We start from the raw sequence: 26,636 nt of genomic DNA on the forward strand, positions 1-26,636 counted from the left end.
GGGTGTGACTCAAAAAGCGGGGGTAAAAAAAGAAGCCTGTCAATCTCAGTAGTTGTTGTTCAATCAGGGAAACTGAGATACAGGAAGAGTGGGAAGGTAGCCATTAGCAGCAGCCTTCAAAGAGCCTGCAGGAAGGCTGGAGCGATAGTTCAGTAGGTAGATCATCCCTGGCACTCTATATGTTCCCCCTGAATCCACCAGAAATGATCCCTGAGTGCAGAGCCGGGACTAAGCCCTGAGAACTGCCAGGTGTAGCCATAAATCAAAAATAAAACAAAGCAAGACTTTGCAGCAGGAAGCTGTGAGCAGAAGTCGTCAACTAGTACAGTCCTGGCAGCATGGTTCCCTGGGCAGAGATGAATGCATCAGGCAAAGCTATAAATAGAAATCTAAATTATATAATGTTTCTTGCTTTGCCTTTATGCTCAGTAAACAATGTTCTAATTATAAACTTGGCTTCTCGTGTATGTCAGTCCACAGGGAGAATGCCTGGCTCACAGGAACTCCAACGTCTGTTTCAGTGAAACTTCTCACTATGAATGAATAATTTAAAATGCTTATTTTAGACATTACTCTCTATAAGCCTCGTTAATCTGAGATGAAACCTTCTTCTCGAAACGTGTTTAATTAACTTCCTAAGCGTGGAAGCTGAGGAGGCCTCCGGCTCGTGATCATTCCACAGTCACATTCCATGATGATGTTTATTTCCTAAATGGACTTCCTTCGTTGAGTAGTTAAAATTGTTGTCTTTTCTATTACAACAGATTTCTTTTTTTGATAGGAGGGGCATTCTTGGTGCCGTGTTCAGGGGCCTCTATTCCCACCAGAGCTGGGGGGTTGATGTAGTGCCAGTACTGTGGTATGCAAAAGCTATCTTCACAACTTTGCTTTACTGACTATATAATTCAGCTGCTGAAGGACTCATGCTTCCTTCATTTCTAAGTATCATCAAGCACCTCAGAGTTGACCTCTGTACCTAACACACAGTCTAATAATAGTTTGAAGTCCAAATCTCTCACGATTAGAAAAATCATGTTTGAAAAAAAAATCCTATTTCCTTGACTACAAAAGACAGAGGATTTTAGAGAAGCTGTGGCAGATGAGAACGCTGGTGAAAGATCAGGAAATTAGCCACAGTCTCTGACATAAAGGCAGCAGAGAAGACTATTCACCCACCAGACTAGTTCCAGATTCTAGGAATAACCGTATCCTTTTCAATGACCAGTGAATTGCTGAGATCATTCAACTACATGGTGAGAGCATTCGAGCCCAACATTATATTGACTAGTATTACATCTGCAGATGTCTCAGCAGACATCAGTTGAAATGACTGTATGGAAATGTAAAAGGAAAAATAAAACAGATCTAGAGCAAACTTCAAATATCCCAGTGAAACGTGTTATGGGAATTGCATCGTGATGACCTATAAATATTAGCATTGCACATTTTTTGTCAATGGCCAGATTAGTTCTATATTTGGAGTTCCCATTTAATTAACACATATTGGTCAAGCTGCTTTATAAAGAGGATGAGGTAGCTGCTAAACAGAAGGAAAACAAATTTAATGGTATTTTTAAGACTGTTTCATGGCCCTGTCCTGCCCCCGTTGAGTCCTCTGCTACTCTAACACTCTCTTAGACTAAGTATGAGATTTTTCAGAAGCACAGATTTGTTAGAAACCTAATGAAAGAAAATAAACAAACGAAAAAAAGGAGGAGGACTCCAATTCCACATCTTTAGAAAATCACAAAAATTGATGGTGTGTGTAGGGGCTGTTGAGGATTGAACTCAGGTTTCATGTATGGAAGGAGAGTGAGCTGCATCTCCGGCCCCACTTTCAAGTCAACTGTATTACAAAGATCTTCCCAGGATTTTTATTTTTTGCTTTTTGGGTCATACTTGGTGATGCACAAAGGTCACTCTTGGCTCTGCACTCAGGAATTACCCCTGGCGGTGCTCAGGGGCCATGTGGGATGCTGGGAATCGAACCCGGTCGGCCACGTGCAAGGCAAATGCCCTACCCGCTGTGCTATCGCTCCAGCCCCAAGGATTTCTTTTTAAAATTTTTCTTAGTCTGAACTATGTTTACTTTGTATGACATTTTTCCTGTTTTCTAGATATAAGGTTTGCAAATTCTTTTCCACTTGGATTTTTCTCCTCAACAAATTATTTGATGTTTTATTTGAGTTTTGTTTTGTTTTCCTCTTTTTTTTCCCCTTTGGTCACACCAAGTAATGTTCAGGGCTTATCCTGAGTCTGCACTCAGGAATCACTTCTAGCAGGCCTCAAGGGATCATAAGGGGTGCTGGGATCAATCTCAGGCTGGCCACTTGCAAGGCAAGGGCCTACCTGCTGTACTATCCCTCTAGCCCCAGAACATGGGGTCTTTGGAATGTGATTAGATTATGAAGATGGAGTCCTCACGAATGAGGTTAGTACAATTATAAAAAAGGCTCCAGTGAGTTCTTTTTCTTCCTTCCTTTCTTCTTCTTTTTTTATTTTTTGCCTTGCCTGGGTTGCATAAGCTTCTGTATTTGTTTCATATTCTTATTTTCTTTTTTTTGTTTTGTTTTGTTTTTGGGTCACACCTGGCGATGCACAGGGGTTACTCCTGGCACTTCATTCAGGAATTACCCCTGGCGGTGCTCAGGGGACCATATGGGATGCTGGGATTAGAACCCGGGTCGGCCGCATGCAAGGCAAACGCCCTACCCGCTGTGCTATCCTCCAGCCCCATATTCTTATTTTCTATAGCCATTTAAGAAGACTAGAACAATCATGGCTCAAGGGTCATACAACAGCAATCAGGCCTGTGGTCTATAGTGTGCTTAGTCTCTGGCCCTTGTCTCATGGAATAACTCTGCAGACTCATCCCCAGCCCGAGTAGCTCTGCCTGCACAGCAGGAAGCAAATATTCTCCAGAACCCAGTCACGTGACAGTCGGATGGTCCCTGATTCCAAGTCTCCAGAGCAGTGAGAAGTAGAGCCACACATTGATGGAATTTAGCCGCAAAAGCCAAAACTGAGACATAAAGCATTTTCCCTTTCCAACCAGGCTCCACACTTCAGTACAGTGAATGACTCATTCTTTCAGCTTTTTCATTGCAGCATAGAAACAGCATACAGATCAATATTTAGTGTGGATCACTCTGGCCACAACATAATTAAATACTATTTAAAAAAGCTCAAGGGTTGCTAGAACCTGTGACTGAGATCTCCGAGCTCGCTTGATTCAGGACTGGGCCTCCTCCCCCCCAGGTCCCCAGTTTTCCAGTAGTGTGGCAGTCACACCCACAAACTGCCCCCGGTGCCATGTAATTTCATCAATTGCCAAGACCCAGAGACTATAAACTAAAGCTCCTAGAAAAGAACGACACAGAATTTCCTGGACATTGTAGTCTATCCATAATAATCAATACAAAACAAATCGTCTAGCATTGCCTTTTTGGCAGGTTTGAGTGGTGATGGGACTGGCATCAAAATATCGAATGTAACCAAAGTAGAGAGAGAGTATGGGGGAAACTGCCTGCCACAGAGGCAGGAGAAGGGTTGGAAAAGGGGTGGGAGGGGGAATACTGTGGCTTTTGGTGGTGCAAAATGTGCACTGGTGAAGGGATGGGTGTTTGATGATTGTATGACCTAAGCTCAAACATGAAAGCATTGTAACTGTATCTCACGGTGAATCAATAAAAAAGGGGGGGGGAATAATAAAATAATAAAATAAAATTAATATTCTGAATTTAAAAAAGTAATGTGGAGTTTATGCCCAATACAATCAGCTTAATCAATGGCTGAATAAATAGCAGTACTCCTACATTATATATATATATATATACATATATATATATAAAAGCTCAAGGTTCAAGAAGAAATAATAAACTATTTTAACTTAGAACTTGGCAGACCATATAAAATTTGTAGGGTGCAGCTAAAATTTAGAAAGTTGTTATATTAAATACTCTATTAGGGAAAAATGCTAAAGCTCAATGAGCTGTGAACAAAGCTAAGGGTGGGGGGGGGCGGTCAACTGAATTTCCTTTATTTGGAAGCTGCGGTTATTGAGACTAGAATCGGGAAAAGATAGAAACACAGATCAGTGGAATTGAATGATAGAGAAGCCATTCATCCATGGATGGTCAACAGATTTCTGACAAAGGTACAAAGCAGTTCAGTGTAGGATGAACACAACTCATGTAAGCCACCAGTAAGATCAAGATACAAAATGTTAGTATCTTTTGAATTAATAAATTTAAAATATTTTTTGATAAGCATTCTGGTTTTTTTAATTTTTTTTTGCTTTTTAGGTCACAATTGGCTATGCCAGATTACTCCTGGCTCTGCACTCAGGAATCACTCCTGGCGGTGCTCAGGGGACCATATGGGATTCTGGGAATCGAACCTGGGTCAGCCGTGTGCAAGGCAAACGCCCTACCCACTGTACTATTGCTCCAGCCCCTGGTTTTATTTTATAGAGTAAATCCCCTTAGAAGTAAAAGCGAATGAATACAAAGATTAATTTAACCCATAGAGTTGCACTCAAAAGCTGTAGGACTTTTGGAAAGTTGCTTAATTTCTCAATTTCCCCTTATTTGTCTATTTCCACAGGTCCTCTTCAAAGGCTACCCTGAGAATGACAGATGGAATGCAAATAAAGTACATGGTTGACAAAGAAATCTGAAGACAGTGGAAATGTTCTTTATTCTGTTTTGCTGGTGATGATTTCATGGGCAAAAACATTGGTCAAAATTCATTAGTTATACTCTTTTTTGCTTTCTTTTTACAGCGCCAGATTTCACCGATAGTATTGCGTATATTAAAAGGTTTGTTATATCCACCTACAATCTTACTCAACCAAACTCACAAGAAGTCAGCTAACACAATACCTTTTCTCTCTCCTGGGAGGTGGTACATATTGCCAGCCCCAGGGATGACTCCTGATGGGGCTCTGAAAGACCATGTGTGGTGCTGGGGATTGAAACTAGGTTGGCCACATGTAAGGCAAGCACCATACCATGAACAAGTACTATTTTCAAGTCATTTGTGGTGCTCTCTGGCTTAAAACAAAACAAAATAAAACTTTGCTCCTACAATTAGAAAACCATAAGTGTTTCTTTTTTAACACAACAAATATGTTTGGAACCAACACAGTTGTGCATTTATATATTCTAAACACAAAGCAAAATATCTCCTGCTGGATTTTTTTCTATAACAGAGATCTCAAGCTGTTTTGACAGCACTATTAAATATAGACTATTTCCCTAAACTTACAGAGTTCACTTAAATGAACTCTTAAAAAAATCTAACTAGGTCTGAAACAACCACTAACAGTCCTCAAAATAAGTGCTTCGAGTGAGATTTTGAACTTTGAAAACTTTGTTTTAAAAGCATAATTTCACTCTACAAATATGAAGAGTATTACTATACCTTTATACCATTTGTTCAATACTTATCACTTATCAAAGAAGTTGGGATATGAGAACAAGTCCAATCTCTGATACCCTCCACCCACCCCCCGCACATTTTACTTACCGACAAAAGGGTCTGGGAATAGTGGGGACCACATAACAAATCCCTCCATTCAAGCAGAATGACCCATGACTGGAACCACACGGCTCTTCGTGATCTGAAACACATGAGGTGACATTTTACAGAGCCAAGAAAGGCAAATCCAGGAGAACTAAATATCTCAGACAGAAACACAAATCTAAAACTTTAAATGAGTATTCCCAGCATGATCTATAAGGGTCAATTATCTTGAGATATGTCTACATATGATCATTTTAATATCAAAAGACAAAAATAAGCTTACAAGGTCTTTTCTTCTAAGAGGATTTTAAGTCATAGCTAGTGAACTGTCAAGACACAGCTAAAGTTCTAAAGTAAAATGGAAATCTTTTGCTGCTTTGACACACCACCAAAGCTTTTAGACTTAAATTGGAAGGAGCAATACTATAGCAGGTAGAGCATTCGCCTTGCATCTGGCCAACCCTGGCATCCCAGATGGTCCTCCCTGAGCACTACCAGGAGGGATTTCTGAGTGCATAGCCAGAAGTAGAACCTTCTGAGCACTGTTTGGTGTGACCACCCCCCCCCCAAAAAAAAAACAAACAGACAAAAACTCCCAAAAACAAAATAAAGAAAATAGTCCCCACAGGTCTTGCTTCCCTTTCTCTCCTCATTTTCCAACCCCATATAGTTTTCACTTTTCCTTCATCCTATCTCTTTGCCTTCCCTGACTCCTGTGGAACCTTGGCTTCCTTCAAACCTCCACCACCTGCCTCCACAGCTCAGTCCCTCCCTTTCACTCCTGGGCATCAGCAACATGTCATGAAAAAAATGAGAAATGTCCTTTGAAGAATTTATCAGGCCTTCTTCTGCTACGTATGGTTAGAGGAACAAATGGTTGAATACTTGAACAGTTCTATTTTTTGTTTTTTGTTCTTTTTGGTGAGGGTATACACCTGCCAATGCTCAGGGGTTATTCCTGGATCTGCACTCAGGAATTACTACTGGTGATGTTTAGGGGACCATATAGGATCCTGGGGATTGAACCTGGGTCAGCCACATGCAAGGCGAATGCCCTATGTGGTGTACTATTGCACTGGCCCCATGAGTTTTCAGTCTTAAAAGGAAAATTGAATTTTTTTAAAATGACCCATTGAGGAGCCGGAGTGATAGCACAGCGGGGTAGGACGTTTGCCTTACACGCGGCCGACCCGGGTTTGATCCCCGGCATCCCATATGGTCCCCCAAGCACTGCCAGGAGCAATTCCTGAGTGCAAAGCCAGGAGTAACCCCTGAGCATCTCTGGGTGTGACCCAAAAAGCAAAAAAATAAATTAAATAAAAATAAAAAATAAAATGACCCATTGCCGTGGCTGGAGAGAAAGCTTAAAGGACTGGAGCACATGCTTTGAATAGAAGAGGCTTAAGTCAATGCCTGGCACCATAGGGTCCCCCAACATCAGCAGAAACAACCCCTGAGCACATGCCTGGAAGTAGCCCCTGATAGTCACATGGTATAGCCCCAAACCAAGCGAACAACCCCTCATACCCCCTATTAAATAAAATTGCACATTTTTTGGCTCCTGATGACTTCTGCCTAGAAAATGGCCTAGAATCTTACATGATGAAAAAAGTGGCATTACTACCATCTGGCATTAAAAAATGGTATGTTTTGTTTTGAAAGAATTATCTAGTTATGGCCATGAAGATAACAGTACCTGTTAAGATGTAACCACTACTGAGTCAGATGTTTCCACCATCATAATTTGAAGTTTAAACATTGAGATGAATAGTCTACCATCATTTGTAAGTGGAAAACTGTATACATATAGGGCTGGAGAGATGGCTCACAGGGTGAAGGTTTACAAGCAGGATGCCTGGGGTTCAGTCTCTGACATTATACGGTACCCTTGAGCACTGCCAGGAAGTGACTCCTGAGCAATTCTGGCTGTGGACCCGCCATAAACAAAAATACTCCGTAAACAAACCAATGAAACATAGAGGAAAACAGAATGACAAAGAATTTAAGTAGAAATGAGGAAACCCAACCAGAACTAATTCTTGTATAATTTTTCTTTTAACACAGTGTCAGGCTTCTTAACAATCAAACAACTTTTGATAAATTAGTTCTCACAATTTGTCAGGAATAATTTGGTTAATGACTTGACAACTAACATTACACTAAATCAGAATCACAGACATTGCCAAGGATTTTCCACTGAGGGTGGAATGTATATATACATATGAAATTTTCGCAGAGCTGAAGTTAGCAACTTCGGTTTTTTGTTTATAAAATATTTTTAAAAATCTAATCACTGTGAAACTACAAGGTTATTCTTGATTGGGCTTTAGGCATACAATGTTTTAACCCTGTCTTTTCACCAATGTCCACTTCCCTCCTCTACTGTTCATCTCCCCCAAACCCACTTGCCTCCCACCACCGGTCTATGGCCTTGGTTGATGGTTTTGTTTGTTTGTTTCTTGTTTTTGCTTTTTGGGTCACACCAGCGTTGCTCAGGAGTTATTCCTGGCTCTGCACTCAGGAATTACTTGGGTGGTACTTGGGTGATCATATGGGATGTCGGGGATTGAACCCAGGTTGGCCGCATGCAAGGCAAACGCCCTACCCGCTGTGCTATCACTCCAGCCCCTGGCCTTGGTTTTTAATTGGACGATACTCCCTCATGCCTTAACACTTGGAATTTTATCAATAAAGAATTCTAATTTTACCAGAATTTCCCTTGGAGATCTTATTTCACTCCATCTCATTTACTTATTTGAAAGTTGATATTGTATACAGAGTAAGATAGAATTTGTTCGCTTCTAGAAGGCATCAAAATATAGTTCTAAAATAAAATAGCTTCATGTTACAAAGAAGGCCTTTCAAAATCGAAACATCTTAGATCTCTGGGACAATTTCAGACAGGGCAAAATATAGCTTTGTATTAACACGGTTTCTGTTTTACTGATATGAGACACACATTGACACAAAGTATAAACTTACAAGGAATTACCTGTCGGCATCTTAATTTTTAAATAGTTTCATTCTTGGTCAAAAGTTTCAGGTTGAAAACAGCACCTAAAATTAGTAATTTTGGAAATATTATCTTCTTTTGAGACCATTAAAAAACCAAAAATATTCTAAAGCAACATTCTTTTAAATAATGAAATAATGAAAACAAGACATTTGTATGCTGTTCTTATGACTAATTGGTTAGATTTTTATTTTGGATTTTTTAGAGACTATAAATTTAAAATACTGATTATATGAAATGAAAAGAACAACATTAAGGAGTATAAATGCACTAAATATAAAATTGTTTAAATCTATAATTTTCAACCATTCACCAGAAAGTCTTACTTTCAGGAGATCTTGCTAATACAGTGCATGTAAGCGCCTATAAAGATGAGTCAGCAAATTCAATGGAATGACCTACATTGACTTTATACTTTTCATGAAGCTTATGTCTAATCCGACCTCTAAACAAAACTAGTTAACTTCCAATCTTTCACTTTATTAAAAAAAAAAAAAAGACAAACTACCGGCAGATCTTTGACAACATTTAAGAGACTTGCATTTTATAGACAAAACCTTCCGTTTTGCAAAACGACTTTTCCGTTTGCTAGTGAGAGCCCATTTACGAAGCTGCTCGGGCCTTTGAAAACATCGCTGGCATCTGGTGCAGCAGAGGGGTTGCAAGACAGGCCTCCGCCGCTCCGACAGACACAAAGGCACCAAAAGGGTGTTTGTAGAGATGAAGGACTGGTACTTGCAAGTTCCCAGTTTGCATTTACAAAGGGAACTTCTCCTGGCGTAGGCAGAAAGCCCGCGCCCCAGAAATCCCGGTCAACAACCTGCGCTCAACACAGGTGGACACTCAAGGTCCCCTCCCAAGGCCCTCGCTGCTCTGGGGTTCGGACCGGCCACACGTCGTCGTCGGAGCCGAGGAGAGGGCGAGAGGGAGAAGGAGGCAGAGAGGCGGCGGCGCGGGGAGAGGGAGAGGAGGAAGAGAGCGTGGTACCTGCTTGGTCTGCAGTGATCACCGCCTCACGGGGACGTTTCTGTTTCCGAACGGGGCTTACTTCGGCCAAACACGGACACGCGTCCAACGACTTTCGTGGCTCGGGCCGCGACGCTGCGGTTTCTGGGCCCCGCGGCCGTGCCCGGCACTTGCTAGCACATGGAAATCTGGTTTATATGGCGGCGGGGTGCGGTGAGACAAAGACCCAGGTGTGCACAGAGGCCGGGCGCCAGCCAGGGGACCGCCCCTTCGTCCCCATGCTCCGAGCTGCGAAGAGAGCAGAACTGTGTCGGGGTTACAGGCGCTGCGTGAAAGCAGCACGCTTGGATGACGGCCCGATTTTCCAGGTTATGGCATAAACCGCACTCTCTTGTCGTGTCTAAATCATTCAAGAGGGCTGTGCATATAGGTGGAGAAGAGGAATTTCACTGCGGAGCTAATGGACCCGTGTTCCAAGGAGGTGGGGGGGGGGTGGGGACGCGGGGTTCAAACACCATTTTTTCTTGCAGACGCTGTATTCTTCATCTAAATGATGGTTTGGGGCTGGGGAGTATCTCCGTGGTAGATGGGAGGCAAGTCTTAGGTATATATGGCCCTGATTTCAATCCCCAGTACCTAAGAAAGAATAATTTAAAAAATTAGAAATGAGGACTTGAAGAACTTATAATACTGAAAGAAAGCCATAACTAAAATAGAATAAATATACTCAGTTTGAAGTGCTTATCACTGGACATGAGTAATCTGAGCAATAAAACTACTTGCAAACTATGATAAAGCTATTACATATGTATTAAGCAAAGCTTGGAGGTCTAAAAATCAAATAATTTACAAAACAAAAACAAACAAAAAAAAAGGGGCACGCGGCCGACCCGGGTTCGAATCCCAGCATCCCATATGGTCCCCTGAGCACCGCCAGGAGTAATTCCTGAGTGCATGAGCCGGGAGTGACCCCTGTGCATTGCCGGGTGTGACCCAAAAAGCAAAAAAAAAAATAATAATCAAATAATTTAAAAAATACTAATGCTACTTAAACCCGTTTTTTTTCCCGGCAACTTAAAAAAATGTTTTTTCATTAGTGAATCATCGTGAGATACAGTTACAGACTTACAAACTTTCGTGGTTGCATTTTAGTTGTACAATGGTCGAGTACCCATCCCTCCACCAGTGCCCATTCTCCACCACCAATGGTCCCAGCGACCCTCCCACCACCCCCACCCCATCCCCTCCATCCTGCCCAGCCTCTGTGGCAGGGCATTCCCTTTTGCTCTCTCTCTCCTTTTGGGTGTTGTGGTTAAACCCATATTTTTAAATGAAGTACAGGTTTATTCACTTATATTTATCAAGCATTTTGATGGGCTTTTTGGTAAAGCCACAATTCATATATTAATACTTCACTGATGTCAAATTAATTCATTATCCCTACTATGAAAATTATTACATATTATCTCCCACATTCAAAGGCAATTTTTATATGACAATTTTATATGTCTATGCATTAGCATATAATACTTGAATTTAAATATTTTAAAATAAAATATCAATCACCTTTATTACTTTAAACTATGGGCCTATGATACTATCTACTGACATGGAAATGGTTACTAAACATTGCATGTGAGATAACTGACTTTATCTAAGATGTGTTTATTCAAAAACATTGTGGTTCCGGATTAATTTTTACCTGATGCAAATAAACAACTGCTGAGGCAGGGGGAGGGGTACTGTGGACATTGGTGGTAGAAAATGTACACTGGTGGAGGGATGAAACTCAAACATGAAAGCTTTGTAAGTGTAGCTCACAGTGATTCAATAATTTTAAAAAAAGAACTCTATAGTAGAAAATCTAGTATTTCTTTTATTATGTGTTTGTTTGTTTGTTTGTTTTGTTTTGGGACCACACCCAGCAGTGCTGAGGGGTTACTACTGGTCTGCACTCAGTAATCACTCCTGGCCTTGCACTGGGGACCATACGGGATGACAGGGATTGACCCTTGGTTGGCAGCTTGAAAGGCAAGCACCCTACCTGCTACACTATTGCTTCCTTTGGGCTATTGAGGGGAGACTAAAGAATAATGTGCTTTATGACATCTCAACTATTCAACTTCTTTTTGTAGTGTTTTTTTGTTTGTTTTGTTTTGTTTTGGGGCCACACCTGGTGGTGCTCAGGGCTTACTTCTGGATCTGAGCTCAGGGATCACTCCTGAATGTCTTGGGGGATCATGTGGAGTATTGGGGATCAAACACAGGTGGGCTGGAATCAAATCAGGTTGGCCACCTGCAGGGCAAGTGTCCTACCCACTGTACTATCACTCTGGCTCCATTTTTTTATTTTTGGGTCACACCTGGCGAAACACAGAGGTTACTCCTGGCTCTGCACTCAGGAACCACTCCTGGTGGTGCTCAGGGGACCATATGGGATGCTGGGAATCGAACCCAGGTTGGCTGCATGCAAGGAAAACACCCTACCCGCTGTGCTATCGCTCCAGCCTCTGGCCCCCCAACTTTACTTAATTTCTTTAAAAAATTTTGGGAGGCATATAAGCATGACTTCATTCTCTCAAGCCTTTTCCAAAGGGGGGGTGGTTTTCTCATGACTGATTTATACACTTATGCTTAATGCCTTATATTCTCTTTACTGTAGTCAATCTTATTTCTTTTGCTTTTTTGTTTTGCCTTGTAAGACAAAGCCTGATTGAAAAAAAGGGCCTCCCAGTCAATGCAGCTTATCTATAGAATATTCTGGGCTATGGCTTTAATCTAATAACTTTTTTTCCTATTTTCTAGAAAATGGTGATCACATATCTACTGGTCAGCCTGAATTCCTCATTTCTTTCCTTCTTGCTAAATACGTAGTTCGTCATCTTGAACCACAAAAACCTCATCTCACTACCCCAGCTTTTTTTTGGGGGGGGGGCGCACTAGTGATGTTCAGGGCTTATTCCTGGCTCAGTGCCCAGAGATCACTTGTGGTGGTACTCAGGGGCCATATGAGATGCAAGGCAAGTCCCTGCCCATTGTGCCATCTTTCTGACCCTCGCTAACCCACTCTTGAATCCAATAAATGGGTCACTATAGGTTAGGGAGAACTTGGTCAGTAACCACCTATACAATTAAAATATTCCAAAATACTAGAGAATATTAAATAACATAGCAAATGTCATAAAGGAACAAAAATTACACAAAATATGACTATTAAAAAAAAGATCTATCACTGATTCATAGTTGTTATACATCACATTCTACAAAAGATGGAGAGAACTATGTGTTATGCAAAGAAAACCACTCAAAACTAAAGATTATGATTATAAGAGGATAAAAAGAAACTGGGTTGATTACAAATATCAGGAAAACAGTTTAAGTCAAAAAATAGTTTTGTTTATATTAATAAAAGAGATTTTAAGCATAAAAATTATAAGCCACTGTGTACCAAATTGACACTCTTAAAATTTTAAAATCCAAACCAAGCACAACCCCAATGTCCTCAGCTGATAAATACAATGTCCATATGGTGAGAAAAAATTCTATAGAAAACACAAGCTCAAATAACAGTTAATTTTTGAGTTCCAGCAAAACTAAGTGCTTTACACACATCTCCTTTAAGATTTATAAGAATTCTAAGAGTTAGTGATTTTTTGAAATTCTTGTCAAAGATCAGAGAGAACTCAGTCTCCTTTGGCAAGGTCCTGATTAGTTTTACTGATTTTTGTTTTAGGGTCATACCTCGTGATGCTAAGGATTTAATCTTGACTCTGTGCTTAGTGCTCACTTGATGGTACTTGGGAGACTATATGAGATGCCAGGGATCAAACCATATTTGGCTCTATGCAAGACAAGAGCCTTAACCCCTGTACTATCTCTCAGGTCCTGAATTGTTGTTGTTTTCAAAATAAAGTTCATCTCAGATGATTTTAACGAATAGGTTGCATGTGTTTGATTGCTGTACTTGTAAACCTTTGGAATCCTTTACAATAATATATTCGAGCCCTTTTCATTGTACTCAAGGGCCATAACTTGTTTTGTACTCTCCTTTTAGTATCCCTGTCTCTATGTGACTTGGGGTCTTCTGGTTATAAATACTTCTGGGGCTACTCCATAAAAATTTCCCCCTTTAAAATCAGGTTGTTCTCATGGGGCTGGAGCGACAGCACAGTGAGTAGGGTGTTTGCCTTACATGCAGCCGACCCGGGTTTGATTCCCAGTATCCCATATGGTCCCCTGAGTACCGCCAAGAGCAATTCCTAAGTGTATGAGCCAGGAGTAACCTCTGTGCATCGTCGGGTGTGACCCAAAAAGAAAAAAAAATAAAATCAGGTTGCTCTCAAGGTTCATTTAGTCATTAAATATGGGAGAGGTTCTTTCTCTGCTGAGACACTTGATTATTTCTAATTCCTACTTCATCTCAAATTCACCAATTTTAACTAAGAGGAAAATATATTCACTGCCCCCAAAATGTAATAAATTGTAAGAAAGATTGAAATAAAAAGTCTTTTGCAACATGACTCTGATTTTTACTCTGGTTAATATTAAGTTCTAATTTGAAAGTGTCTCCTAAAAATTTCCAAGAGTTCTGCTGGTGAGGTTTCTAATGCAAATGTTTGAATGGTCTGAGATATCCCCGTCTCTATTAGCCAGGAAAAGAGGGATGGGTTGGGGGGGGCTCATCAATAGTCAACGTCTTGGATATGACCTGAAGACCTTTTCCTAAAAGAGATAAAATGACACAACTCCCCTCTTTAATAATAGTTAATCAGTTACTCTAGGAAATTGTGGATTTTCTCATTTGAGATACTGAGAGGGAGATAGTAGTCTATTCTTTGAAAGAAATAATACAAAACAGCAAGTTAGTGAATGTCTCCAGGCAGAAATCAAGACTTAATAATCCTGCAGAAGGGCTACGTTTCATTCCCTCCCACACCATCATTTATATAAATTAGCTTTGGGGAGTAAAATTACTGAAGCTCTGCTGTACCCTGCTCTCAAAATGTAGTTTGTCAAGACCTTCTTTTGCCAAATAAAGAGCTGAGCTTTTTGTTTGGTTTTTGTGGGACTGGGCCTACATTCAGTAGTGGTAAGAAGCTATTCCTGGCTCTGTGCTCAGGAAACCATAGGTGGTGTGCGTGTTGAACCAGGGCTGGTTCAGGGCTGCCTGGTTCATAAGGCAAGCAGGTGCCTTGACCCCTGCCCTCTCTCTCTGACCCCTAGATGAGCTGTAGCAAATGATCAAGAAGCCTCTCAAACCTCCGAGTTCCAGGGTCTCTGGGCACAGGTAGATGCTAGCATGCCTGAATTAAAGACTCATTTACTACTCCCAGTACTGGTAACTTTGGCTTGTGGACCAGATCTAGCTCTCTACCTGGCTTTGAATGGCCTTCAAATTAAGGATGATTTCTAAGTTTTCAAGTTAAAGAAAAATAAAAACCTGCAATATTTTGTGGGATATGTAAAATGGTCTAGAACTCAAATACCAATCCATTTGAATATGGGGTTCAAATATAAAATACTCATGCTTTTATACACAGCCGCTTCTGTGGGTCAGCCCAGCAGATTTCAGAGGCTGCAATGGAACCTAGATTGCTCATAAAGGCTACACCAAAATATGTGGGCCTCCACAGCAAGTGTGCCGGTCCCTGCCTTCGAGAAATTAAGCAATTTGCTCTCGGGAATACTGTCAAGTGTCTAGTATCAAAGCAGGAACATGACTATTTGGGGCAGTGATATGTGTCATGCCTGCCAGTGCTCAGCTTACTCTAGGCTTGATACTTAGGGACTCTTCCTAGTCAGCTTGGGGGACAGGTAGTATCGGGGGTAGAACTCGGGGCTTCTGCATACAGAGAAAGTACTCCAGTCTTTGAGCCATCCTTCCTGTCTATAACTTGAACATATAACCTGGTTTTTATTTGTTTTTATTTCTAGGCCACACCCAGCTGTGCTCAGGGCTCACTCTTGGCTCTGTGTTCAGCAAATCACTCCTGGAGAAGCTCAGGGATCAAATGGGGTACCAGGGACCGAATCTGGGTGAGCTGCATGCAAGACAAACACCTTACCTGCTACACTATCTCTCTGACCTCCATTTAACCTGTTTTAACTCTAAAAAATAAACTAGGTCAGAGAGGGGGCACAGGGAAAAAGTGGTTGCTGAGCATGTGGCAGACCCCTGTCTAATTCACAGCACTGCCAGGAGTCATCCCTGAACACAGAACCAAGAGAAAGCCTTGAACACAGCCAAGTGTGGCTCAAACAGCAAAAATAAATAAGTGAAAATGAAAAGTTATACCTTTCTGGCATCTGTTATATGAGCATCATTATTTTTTCAATGACTACAATCTCAATAAATTATTGATCAGTTAAGATATTTTTGCCTGAAAGCACAAGGTCGCTCAAAAGGGTTTATTTTTTTAATTTTGGGAAGGGTTAGTGGGGTCAGTGATCAGGGCTAGTCCCAACTCAGTGCTTAAGGGTTACTCAGGAGCACCTGGGTGCCAGGGATCTAATTTGCAGTTGGCTACATGCAAGGCACCTTAACCTCTGTACCCCTATAACCCCCTCAAAAATGTTCAAACAAAGTTTAAAGTGATTCCGGGGATGTGATTAAGGCTTGGGACCATCATGGACCGCCTGTACTTCTTATCCCAGGACTGCTGGAGCCAGCTAGGCGTAACTGAGATAAACTCTGAAGGTTTGAAAAACTCCCCTTTTGCCCATTTCTAAGTCCATCATGGCTGAGGGGAATAGAATTACCATGTCTGAATCTGAGCCTCAACAGTCAGTCCTTCTGGCTCACATGGGACCCAAAATTCCCTGAAATAAGATGAGCACCTTGATACAAACAAAACCTGGGTTTTGGTGGAGAAACAGCTCGTAAGGAGGCAGTCAATAATATCTACCAAATATTCCTTAAAACCTCAAGTCGCTGCACCAGAGGTGACAAAAAGACCGTGGTAGATGGAAGAGTAATCTACAATGTTCACTTCCCACATCCATACTAGAAACCTTAACATTACTGTAACCATCTTGCCTGAACAGCAATACTTTTTCAAATAAAATCAGAAGTTGTACAATTTCTAACACCAGTACAATAAAAATTAATTACAAAAGTGAACATTTAAATCCCTAACTCTTTAAAATGTATGTTTACTAGTAATATTAAGGTAAAAAAAAGCTCCAACAATGCAAAATTACTATTCATTTGCAATAGGTAGTCTGTGAAGACAGTTCATAGTTCGGAAATAAAAGTGGCATAAAATTTAGTAGAGAACTAGATGTGAAACTTGTCTCCACCTCTTACCAAAGAGTGACCTTGGGAAAGATACATAAACTGCCTGGGCCAGTTTCCCCATATGTAAATGAGAATTATACAATCCCTATTACCAGAATGTTGCAAGGATCTGCTTAAGGATTATGTATATGTAGGTGCCTGGAATAATTACGAAAAAGAGAAAACTCTCATTTGCTAAACATGTGTAGCAACAAAACAAATCCAAAACGAGTTTAAAGATATTAAAGACAAATTATAAATAACCTAGGAAAGGCAAAGGTCAGATTTGCCTAGCAAGGCTGAACCAGTTTCCATCCTCAGCACTCCATTTGGTTCCCTGAGTCTGCCAGGAATGATCCCTGAGCGAGAGTCAGGAACAAGCCCTGAGCACTACCGGGTACAACCACCAAACCAAAAATAAAGTAAACGTCATAAAACATTACTTTTTAAAATAAGGATTTAAACAATCCATAACAGAACCCCCCCCAAAAAAAATTCTAGGGGCTGGAAATGTGTCTCAGTGTTAGAGGGAAGTTCTTGCATCTGGGATATCCCAGGGAGATTCAAATTCTGGTACCACAAAAAATGTATGTGGTATGTATGTATGTCTGTGTATAATGAAATTTCTGTGGATAAAGATTACTCTAGTTCTTTGAAAATAAAAAGTGGAGGCAGAGGGGCCAGAGCGATAGTACAGCAGGTAGGGCGTTAGCCTTGCATGTGGCCAACCTGGGTTCAATCCCCGGCATCCCATATGGTCCCCCAAGCACCGCAAGGGGTAATTCCTGAGTACAGAGCCAGGAGCAACCCCTGAGCATCGCTGTGTGTGACCCGAAAAGCAAAAAAAAAAAAAGTGGAGGCAGAGATATGGTACAGTGGATAAGGTGCTTGCCTTCTGTGAGGCCACAGGGGTTTAATCCCCTGTATCAAGTGTGGTCCCCCGGAACCCCGCCAGGAGTGATCCCTGAGCTTAGAGTTAGGCGTAAGCCCTGCCAAAATCCACACCAATCAACCAACCAACCAACCAACCAACCAACAAAAAAACCCTTCAACCAACCTATGTTTTAAGGAACTAGAAAAAAGAACAAGCAAAGCAGACAGCAGAAGGAAGGGAATAAAGATCATAGCAGAGAGGAAGAAATGCTGTAGTACAAGACTTAAGGACACGGACAAGTTCTAAGATGTGTCATTAGTGATTTCATCATTATAGAGTACTTACAGCAATCTGAGATGGTGTAGCCTTTTAAACACCTAGGCTATCTAGAAGAAACCATTGTGTATATGTAGTTCATCAATGACCAAGACATTGTAGCAACACATGGCTTTAGTGACTACAAAGGCAACAGAGACCAGAAAGATCAGACTTTTGGCCAAAAGAGAATGTTTAAAATAATCTTTTAAAAAGTCAAAACTTTAACAGAACCAAAAATATTTCAAATAAAATAAGACATGAAAAGGATATATTACAACTAAAAACACACACTTATCATAGTAAAGAAACCTCTATGACTGAGCAAATAACCTGCAAGAAATAAATTTACAGAAACATAAAATCTACCAAAAGTGAAATCATGATGATATAGCAAATCTGAACAGACCAATTATAGTAAGGAGACTATATCTGAAACTGAAAAATTCCCAACAAAGTTAAGGAATAGTGGATTCCCTGGTGTACTTGATCAAACATTAAAAAAAGAATTTAATTAGTACAAGTATTTCTGAATTTTTTTTGGCTTTTTGGGTCACACCTGGCGATGTTCAGGGATTACTCCTGGCTTTGCACTCAGGAATCACTCCTGGCAGTGCTTGGGAAAATATATGGGATGCTGGGAATTGAACCTGGGTCGGCTGTGTGCAAGGCAAATGCCCTACCCACTGTACTATTGCTCCAGTCCCTCAATAAAATAAAATAAAATAAAATAAAATAAAATAAAATAAAATAAAATAAAAAGATTTGGTGTATGCAAGGTAAGTGCCTTAACCCCTGTACTCTATCTCTGGCCCCTCGAGAATGTTTAGTGATAAAAAAAAAATCTCAACAAAATAGGTGTATGTGGACTGCAATTCAACATAGTAAAAGTCTTTCATTATAAGCCCACAACTAACATCATATTAGATAGTAAAAAGATAAAATTTTTCCTCTAGGATCCGACAAAGATGTTCACTTTCACTTTTATTTAACTCCTTATTGAAAGCAATAACCCCTTTGTCATTGCAATTTAGTATTTTAAAAGACATCAAAATAAGAAATAAAGAAAATTCTGCTTACAGATGTCATGTAATTTATATATAAGAAATGCGACTCCACCAAAAATAATTTGAACTAACCAAAAATTCAGTAAAGTTGCAGAATAGAAAATCAACATTCAAAAATCAATTGTGTTTATATGTACTAACAACAAACTACCTCAAAATTTTAAAAAATCAATAATAATCTACAATATAATTTTAAAAATACCTAGGAATAAATTTCACCATAGAGGCAAAAGATCTATGCCCCAGGGGCTGGAGCAATAGCATAGTGGGTAGGGCGTTTGCCTTGCACGTGGCTGACCCAGGTTCAATTTCCAGCATCCCATATGATCCCCGAGCACCACCAGGGGTAATTCCTAAGTGCAGAGCCAGGAGTAACCCCTGTGCATCGCCAGGTGTGACCCAAAAAGCAAAAAAAAAAAAAAAGATCTATACCCCAGTAATTATAAAACACTCATGGCAGAAAATGAAGTCAAATAAATGGAAAGATACCCCAAGTTTGCAAACTAAAAAAAATTAATATTGTTAAAATGCCCACTTGATCCAAGAAAATCTACAGATTCAATGCAATTCCGATCAATTCAAAAAGATTTTTTTTCACAGTTAAAAAAACCCCTAAAATTCATATAAAACTATAAAAAGCATCAAAGAACCAATGAAATCTTAGGAAAGAAGAATAAATATGCAGGCACCACTACTGATTTCAAAATGAACCTAAAGCTAAGGTAACCTAAGTATTGGCGTAGGAACAGACAGGCGAAGTTATGGAATGGGAGAATCCAGAAAAAATCCTTCTTTTGCAATTGGTTGACCTGGGGGAGAGGTCCTTGGGTTGTGCACTAGAAAGGAAACAAAATGAGCTGGTAAAGTTTGGGATCTGTGTCACAAAACTGTTTCATACCCAAGTATAAAGGTCAACTTAAGATGCATGAGAGACTTGACTATAGTACCTAAAACTTTGTGAAGCTTCCTGACATCGATTTGAGATGTTTCAAATATGACCCCAAAGACACAGGCAACAAAAGCAAGAATGGAAAGGTGGAAACACAGCAAACTAAAAAGCCTCCACAAAGCAAAGGAGAGAGTTGAATAAAGAGGCAAACCTGTGAAACAGGAGCGGATGTTTGCAAATCGTATGTTTGACCAGGGGCTGACATCCAGAGTAATATGATGAGGAAGGCAAAAAAACAGCAGAGAAAATGAAAGATGTAAAAAAAAGATCTGTAAGGGACAGTAAGTATTTCCCTATAGAAGACATGGAAGCATCAACAAATATGTAGAAGATAATCAACATCAAAGGCCACCAGGGAGTGCAGATGGGAAACATAGCAAGGTAATATCCTTTACCCCATGCTACACACACACACACACACACACACACACACACACACACACACACACACACACACGCACGCACGCACACACGCATATACAGATGCTGGAATGACTATTATCAAAAAGACAATTTTTTTAAAATTTTTAAATTTTATTGAATCACCATCCATGAGATAGTTACAAGCTTTCATGTTTGGGTTATAATCTCACAATGATCAAACACCCATCCCTCCACTAGTGCACATTCCCCACCACCAATATCCCGGGTATACTCCCCCTTTCCCACCTTCCCCCTGCCTCCATGTCAGACAATATTCCCCATACTCTCTCTCTACTTTTGGGCATTATAGCTTGCAACACAGACACTGAGAGGTCATCATGCTTGGTCCATTATCTGCTTTCGGCCTGCATCTCCCATCCCAACTGGTTCCTCCAGCCATCATTTTCTTAGTGATCCCTTCTCTGTTCAATTTGCCTTCTCCCCTCCACTCATGAAGCAGTCTTCCAGCTATGGGGCAATCCCCCTGGCCCTTGTATCTACTGTCCTTGGGTGTCAGCCTCATGTGATGTTATTTTATACTCCACAAATGAGTGCAGTCCTTCTATGTCTGTCCCTCTCTTTCTGACTCATTTTACTTAGCATGATACTCTCCATGTCTATCCATTTATAAGAAAATTTTATGACTTCATCTCTCCTAACATCTGCATAGTATTCCATTGTGTAGATGTACAAAAGTTTCTTTAACCAGTCATCTGTTTTAGGGCACTCAGGTTGTTTCCAGATTTTGGCTATTGTGAACAGTGCTGCAATGAATATATAAGTACAGATGTCATTTCTAGTGTGCGAAAAGACAAAACTAACAAGTGTTGGTGATGGGAAGTAGAGAGCCATGAGACACTACTGTAATATTGTAGTTTGGTGATGATGGAAAACAGCTGCTGTGGTTCCTCAGTGCTTGGAATTAGATATAGCAGCCCACTTTAAGGAGGTGCTTATTGGGGGCTGGAATGATAGTACAGAGGGTAAGGCACTTGCACACTGCTGACCTGGGTTCAATTCCTAGCACCCCATACGGTCTTCTAAATCCTTCTAGGAATAATCCCAGAGTGCATATCCTGGTCATCTCTGGATATAGCTCACAAAACAGAAAGCAAGGGTACTCATTCTAGCAAGATGAGATCATACCTCACAAGAGAGCCATCTTTCCATACTTACTGTAGCATCACTGACACTAGCCAAGATATGCCATCAATGAGCTAATGGGTGGAGAGGCTGTGGTGTGTACAGACAATGATATGGTATTTGGGAATGCCTGTCATTTCTCACAGGTGTTAAGAAGACAAAGATGATCTTTTATCTGAAGTTTTAAAAAATCTGTCCTGGTAAACTGACTGTATTTTTATCAATCAACTTAGGCAAAGAGTATGTAAAGATATTCTCCAAATTCCATAAATATAATATATTAAATTGCAGAAAAAAATCCATGTGAGATCCTACTTTTAAAAAGCCATTTAAAATTAGTCTACTTAAAACAGACAAAAGTTTCATATATGAATCATGGTAAGAATGTATTATTTTATTGCATCCTAGAGTTAACAACTTTGGGTTATAGTTGCAATTATGTGCTAGTTTGTAGAAATGAACAAATCAAGATGGAGTTTGGGCATAATTTTTCTGACAATATTATATAAATGGGGCTTCACCTAATGTCTAGCCTCTATACTGAATTGTAAATAAGTTTTACTTATAAAAGAGAAATTGAGATTTCTTTGGAAAATTTTCCCAAGGCCCTCTTTTTAATTTTAAAAATTAGTTTAAAAGGCTGGGGTCATTGTGATCTTTGTAATTTCTATACTTTTCAATTGCAATGACCTAATTCTACCAAATCTTACCATTTGTTATTGGTTTTGAGTTCACCAATATATCCATCATCTATCCTGCATCTTTTTGAGATTTGTCATTTTCCCCCAGGTCACTTTGTATTAGATATTTCCTAGAATTCAACAATCAGGTAAAAAATTTAGTGATTCAAAACCCTAAGCTAGACAGGGATGCCTTTATACTCACAGTTTAATACTTTGTGAATAAACCATTTGCTTAGCAAAATTTACATAGCTTGCTTTCTTCTTGTAATCTCATCACTGTAGGGGCAGAGATTAATAGTAAGGTAACCAGAAAATCTGTCCTAAAAAAGACCTATGCAGCAGATAGTAGCATTATTGGTCAAGAGAAGTGGGTATGCAAAAGGAGAGAGAGAGCAAGGGGGAATGTGTCTCTCACAGAGGCAGGGGGTGGGAAGAGGTGGGGGTGGCAGGAGGGACACTGGGAACATTGGTGGTGGAGAATGGGCACTGGTGGAGGGATGGCTACTCGAACATTGTTTGATGGAAACACAATCACAAAAGTTTCTAGTTCTGTAACTGTATCTCATGGTATCACTGCATCACTGTCATCACTGTCATCCTGTTGCTCATCGATTTGCTCGAGCGGGCGCCAGTAACGTCTCATTCGTCCCTGTAGCGTTCAGGGTCAGGGGAATGAGGCCCATTTATTGTTACTGTTTTTGGCATATAGAAAATGCCATGGATAGCTTGCCAGGCTTTGCCATTCGATATTCTGCTTGAATCTCATGGTGATTCATTAAAATAAAAATAGGGGCCCTCTGGCTACTGAACAAGCTGCTTAAGACATAGTCCCAGAGACTCAGAAACAAATCTCAGAACCTAGCGACTTTTGGAAGAAATCTTTCCAGATTTAATTATTAAAATTTCAGAATTCCAAAATCATATGCTATTCATAATCAGTGATAGAAAACAAATTGTCTAATGTTGACTTTTGGGTAGATCTGAGTATAGGGTAAAATCCCAAATAATAATGTCTGGTGTCAAAATATTGAATATAATCTAAGTAGAGAGAGAGTAATGTGGAAATCATCTGCCACACAGGTAGGGGGAGGATGTAAGATGGGGGGTAGACTGGGGTTTTTGGTGGTGGAAAATGTGCACTGGTGAAGGGATGGGTATTTCACATGTATGACCGAGACTTAAACCTGAAAGCCTTGTAACTGCTCTCACGGTGATTCAATAAATAAATTTATTTTAAAAATTAAAATGGTCCCCTGAGCACTGCCAGGTGTAATTCCTGAGCACAGAGCCAGGAACAACCCCTGTGCATCGCTGGGTGTGACCCAAAAAGCAAAAAAATAAATAAATAAATAAAAATAAATAAAAATAAAAATAAAATGAAAAACAAAACAAAAATAAAAAAAAGAGAGAAGGGGGTATGTACAAATGAATATAGGCACAGGACTATGGGCACATGCATGTGTGATTTGAGAAAAGCCAGCACACAGGGTCACCATCAAAAAGTAGAATCACCTAGCACAAAAACTTATCTGAAAGTGATAAATTCCGCCACTCTCTCAATTCATTTTAAAAATAAGAGGGATTTAAATTTTAAAAAGTTTGGGGCTGGAGTGATAGCACAGTGGGTAGGGCGTTTGCCTTGCACGCGGCCGACCCGGGTTCGATCCCCAGCATCCCATATGATCCCCTGAGCACCACCAGGAGTAATTCCTGAGTGCAGAGCCAGGAGTAACCCCTGTGCATCACCAGGTATGACCAAAAAAGCAAAAATAAATAAATAAATAAATAAATAAATAAAATAAATTTTTAAAAGTTCAAGCTTTAAACTTCACTTCAAGCCTTGTATAAAGTATCTGAAAATCTCAGTAGAAATAGATCAGGAAAGATTTTCTGTCAGTTGTCTAAAAATACCCTTATTATACACTTAAGAATCTCCCACTAAGATGTTAGTCTACTATCTTGCAATAGTAGTTTCTGCCAACACCAAATCTAACTCAGGATGCATTAATAAAATAAATATCTATAGGGGCTGGAGTCATAGTACATCGATAGGGCCCTTGCCATAGTACAGTGAATAGGGCAGATGGCCAACCTGGGCTCAATCCCTGGCATCCCATATGGTCCCCTGAGCCACATCAGGAGTGATTTCTGAGTGCAGAGCCAGGAGTATGTCCTGGGCACTGCCAGGGATAGTCCCCAGACAAAAACTAAACAAAGTAGAAAAGGACTATCTAGTGGTGACAAAATACATCTTAAGACCTCCAAACCATATAATATGTATTCAGAACTTTCAGTGGCAGGCCCTTTAAGTTTATTATGGGTAGGGGTGACTCTCAAGCAGTGCTCAAGAGTCCCAAAAGCTTCAAGGGAGGTTCTCACCAACCTGGTCACTCAGGGATTTTGTAGTGCCTGGACTAGAACCTTGGTTTGGTTCTATGCCTTGTATGCATGCACCCCAACCACTGTTTGGGTGCTATTTCCTGGCCCCCATTTATTAACTGTTGGACTGGTGCTCAGGGACAGGGGTACTCTGCAGGCTTGGTGCTTTAGCTGGGATGCCTGATTCAGTGTTGCGTGGGCCAGCAGTGACCAGGGGCTGGCAGTGCTCAGGTCATGCACATGCCAAGTATAGACTCCTCCCTTGGTGCTCCCCGCTGCCAGATCCCCTTTCTGTTTAATTTGAAAGTAATTTTAGAAGCTTTTGTTTTGAAATCTAATGTTTTAAAAAATCTCTTCAGATTAAGATACTTCTGGGGGGAAGTAAAAGTCAGTTTCAAAATCATTATGTCTAGTTAACATGGGAATACAAAAAAATCAGGGGGGCCAGTTTCCAAGCAGTGCTTAGAAGCTTCATGACCCCACCAGTGATTCTTAGCCAACCAGCCAACAGACTGGGAGTTCAATGCAAGGACCCCAGAATGAAAAGCTGCCCGGGTCCTGTAGTTCCAGGGAGACCAGGATATTCCCCATAATGTTTGGGGAACCATGTAGCATCAGAAATCTATCCCAGGTTAAACTCTAACCAATGTACCATTTTCTGGCTTCAGGAGTAAAAAAGTTTTAAAGGCACCTTGTTATGAGATCAAATATATCTAAAGAAATATGTCTGTGGAATACAACACAGCTGTAAAGAATGATGAAATCATGTAATTTGTGGCAACATGGATGAAAATGGAAGGTATTATGTTAAATGAAGCCAGAAGGACAAACACAGGATGATATCACTTATATGTGGTCTTAAGACTACCTGAATGAGGAAATGCAATGGTTTAAGGTAGGTGTGTGGCAGGGTGGGGGGGCAGGGATGCCTAGATCACCTTTGCCCCCAGCATATAGGGAGGAGAAGGAAAGGACTAGAGAGAAGAGAAGAGACAGCTGAGAAGCAATGGGGACAGGGGTCAAGGGGATTCAATTCAGGTACATCGGTGCTGAGAAGGAGTGATGGAGCTAAATATACGAACCACCGAGTCAGCAACATTGAAATCACAAGACTCAAAATTTTAAAAATAAAGTTAAAAGGTGCCTGTCAAGGTGGCAGTCTGGGCTGCGGGGGGCAGGGGTAGGAGAGGGAAGCTGGGAACACTGGTGGAGGAAAGTTGACACTGGTGGCGGGACCAGTGATCAAACATTGTATGTCAAACACCCACCTATTGAGTAACTTTGTAACTCATGGTATTTTAATAAAAAACGGAAAAACAAATTTAAAAAATAAATGAACATACAAAATAGAGAAGAACATATCTGGAGGACCCAAGAGATAGTGCAGCAGTTAAGGTGCTTGCCTTGCACTCAGCAGACCTGGATTATGACCACCAGCACCCCAAAGGGCCCCCCCAATCTTGTCTGTCCTTCCTAGCTCCATATTTGCCTTAGGTTGGCATTCGCACGTTTTGTCATGGAATAAAAAGCTGGCTCGTATCACTGATTGATTTTGAGTAGACAAAAATAGAAAAGCACAATCACCCAACCTTGAAACTCATTTGGTTGAGTCAACAATTGAACTGGGCTAGGGAGAGAGTTCAGAGAGGCAGAGTGCCTGCCTCGCATGCACAAAGCCCTAAGTTTGATCCCCCAACACAGGGTCTCAATGGACTGAGATACTTGAACACCTCAGGGTGATCCTGGTGACCCCCAGCCTGCCGTCTGGGCATAAACTCCTCCTTTCTATAATTCTGGGCCAGGAACCATCTGGCATATGCTCCAGGCACCTGGGCACTGCTATGTGACCTCCCAGCTCTCCACCATCCCAAATAATTTAAATTAATTTTTTTTGAAATGAAGAAAAACACTTAAAAGTATAACTAGGAAAAAAGCGTATGTTCTGAGAGAAAGCATTTCCAGGAAAATGTCCCTTTTTTTCACCAGTAAATGAACATGTACCAGTAGTTAATGATGCAGAAC

The 26,636-nt window shown here is 40.6% G+C and overlaps 1 protein-coding gene across 3 annotated transcripts in view; it reads right to left on the bottom strand.

Moving 5' to 3' along the window:
• The window catches only part of NRG4 (neuregulin 4), an 80,152-nt gene that overhangs the window by 33,676 nt on the left and 19,840 nt on the right, over positions 1-26,636 (bottom strand). For all 3 annotated transcript variants that reach the window (XR_008629186.1, XM_055131038.1, XM_055131037.1), the window contains exons 2-4: positions 9,527-10,141; positions 8,519-8,583; positions 5,530-5,623 (exon numbers count right to left, since the gene is read on the bottom strand). Coding sequence is in view for 2 of the 3 variants with exons in the window: in XM_055131038.1 (XP_054987013.1) it covers positions 5,530-5,623; positions 8,519-8,528 (104 nt within the window). In the remaining variant the exon portion in view is untranslated. The remainder of the gene's footprint in view (positions 1-5,529; positions 5,624-8,518; positions 8,584-9,526; positions 10,142-26,636) is intronic.

The sequence above is a fragment of the Sorex araneus genome, chromosome 3 (genome assembly GCF_027595985.1).
Source record: "Sorex araneus isolate mSorAra2 chromosome 3, mSorAra2.pri, whole genome shotgun sequence".
NCBI classification, from domain to species: domain Eukaryota; kingdom Metazoa; phylum Chordata; class Mammalia; order Eulipotyphla; family Soricidae; genus Sorex; species Sorex araneus.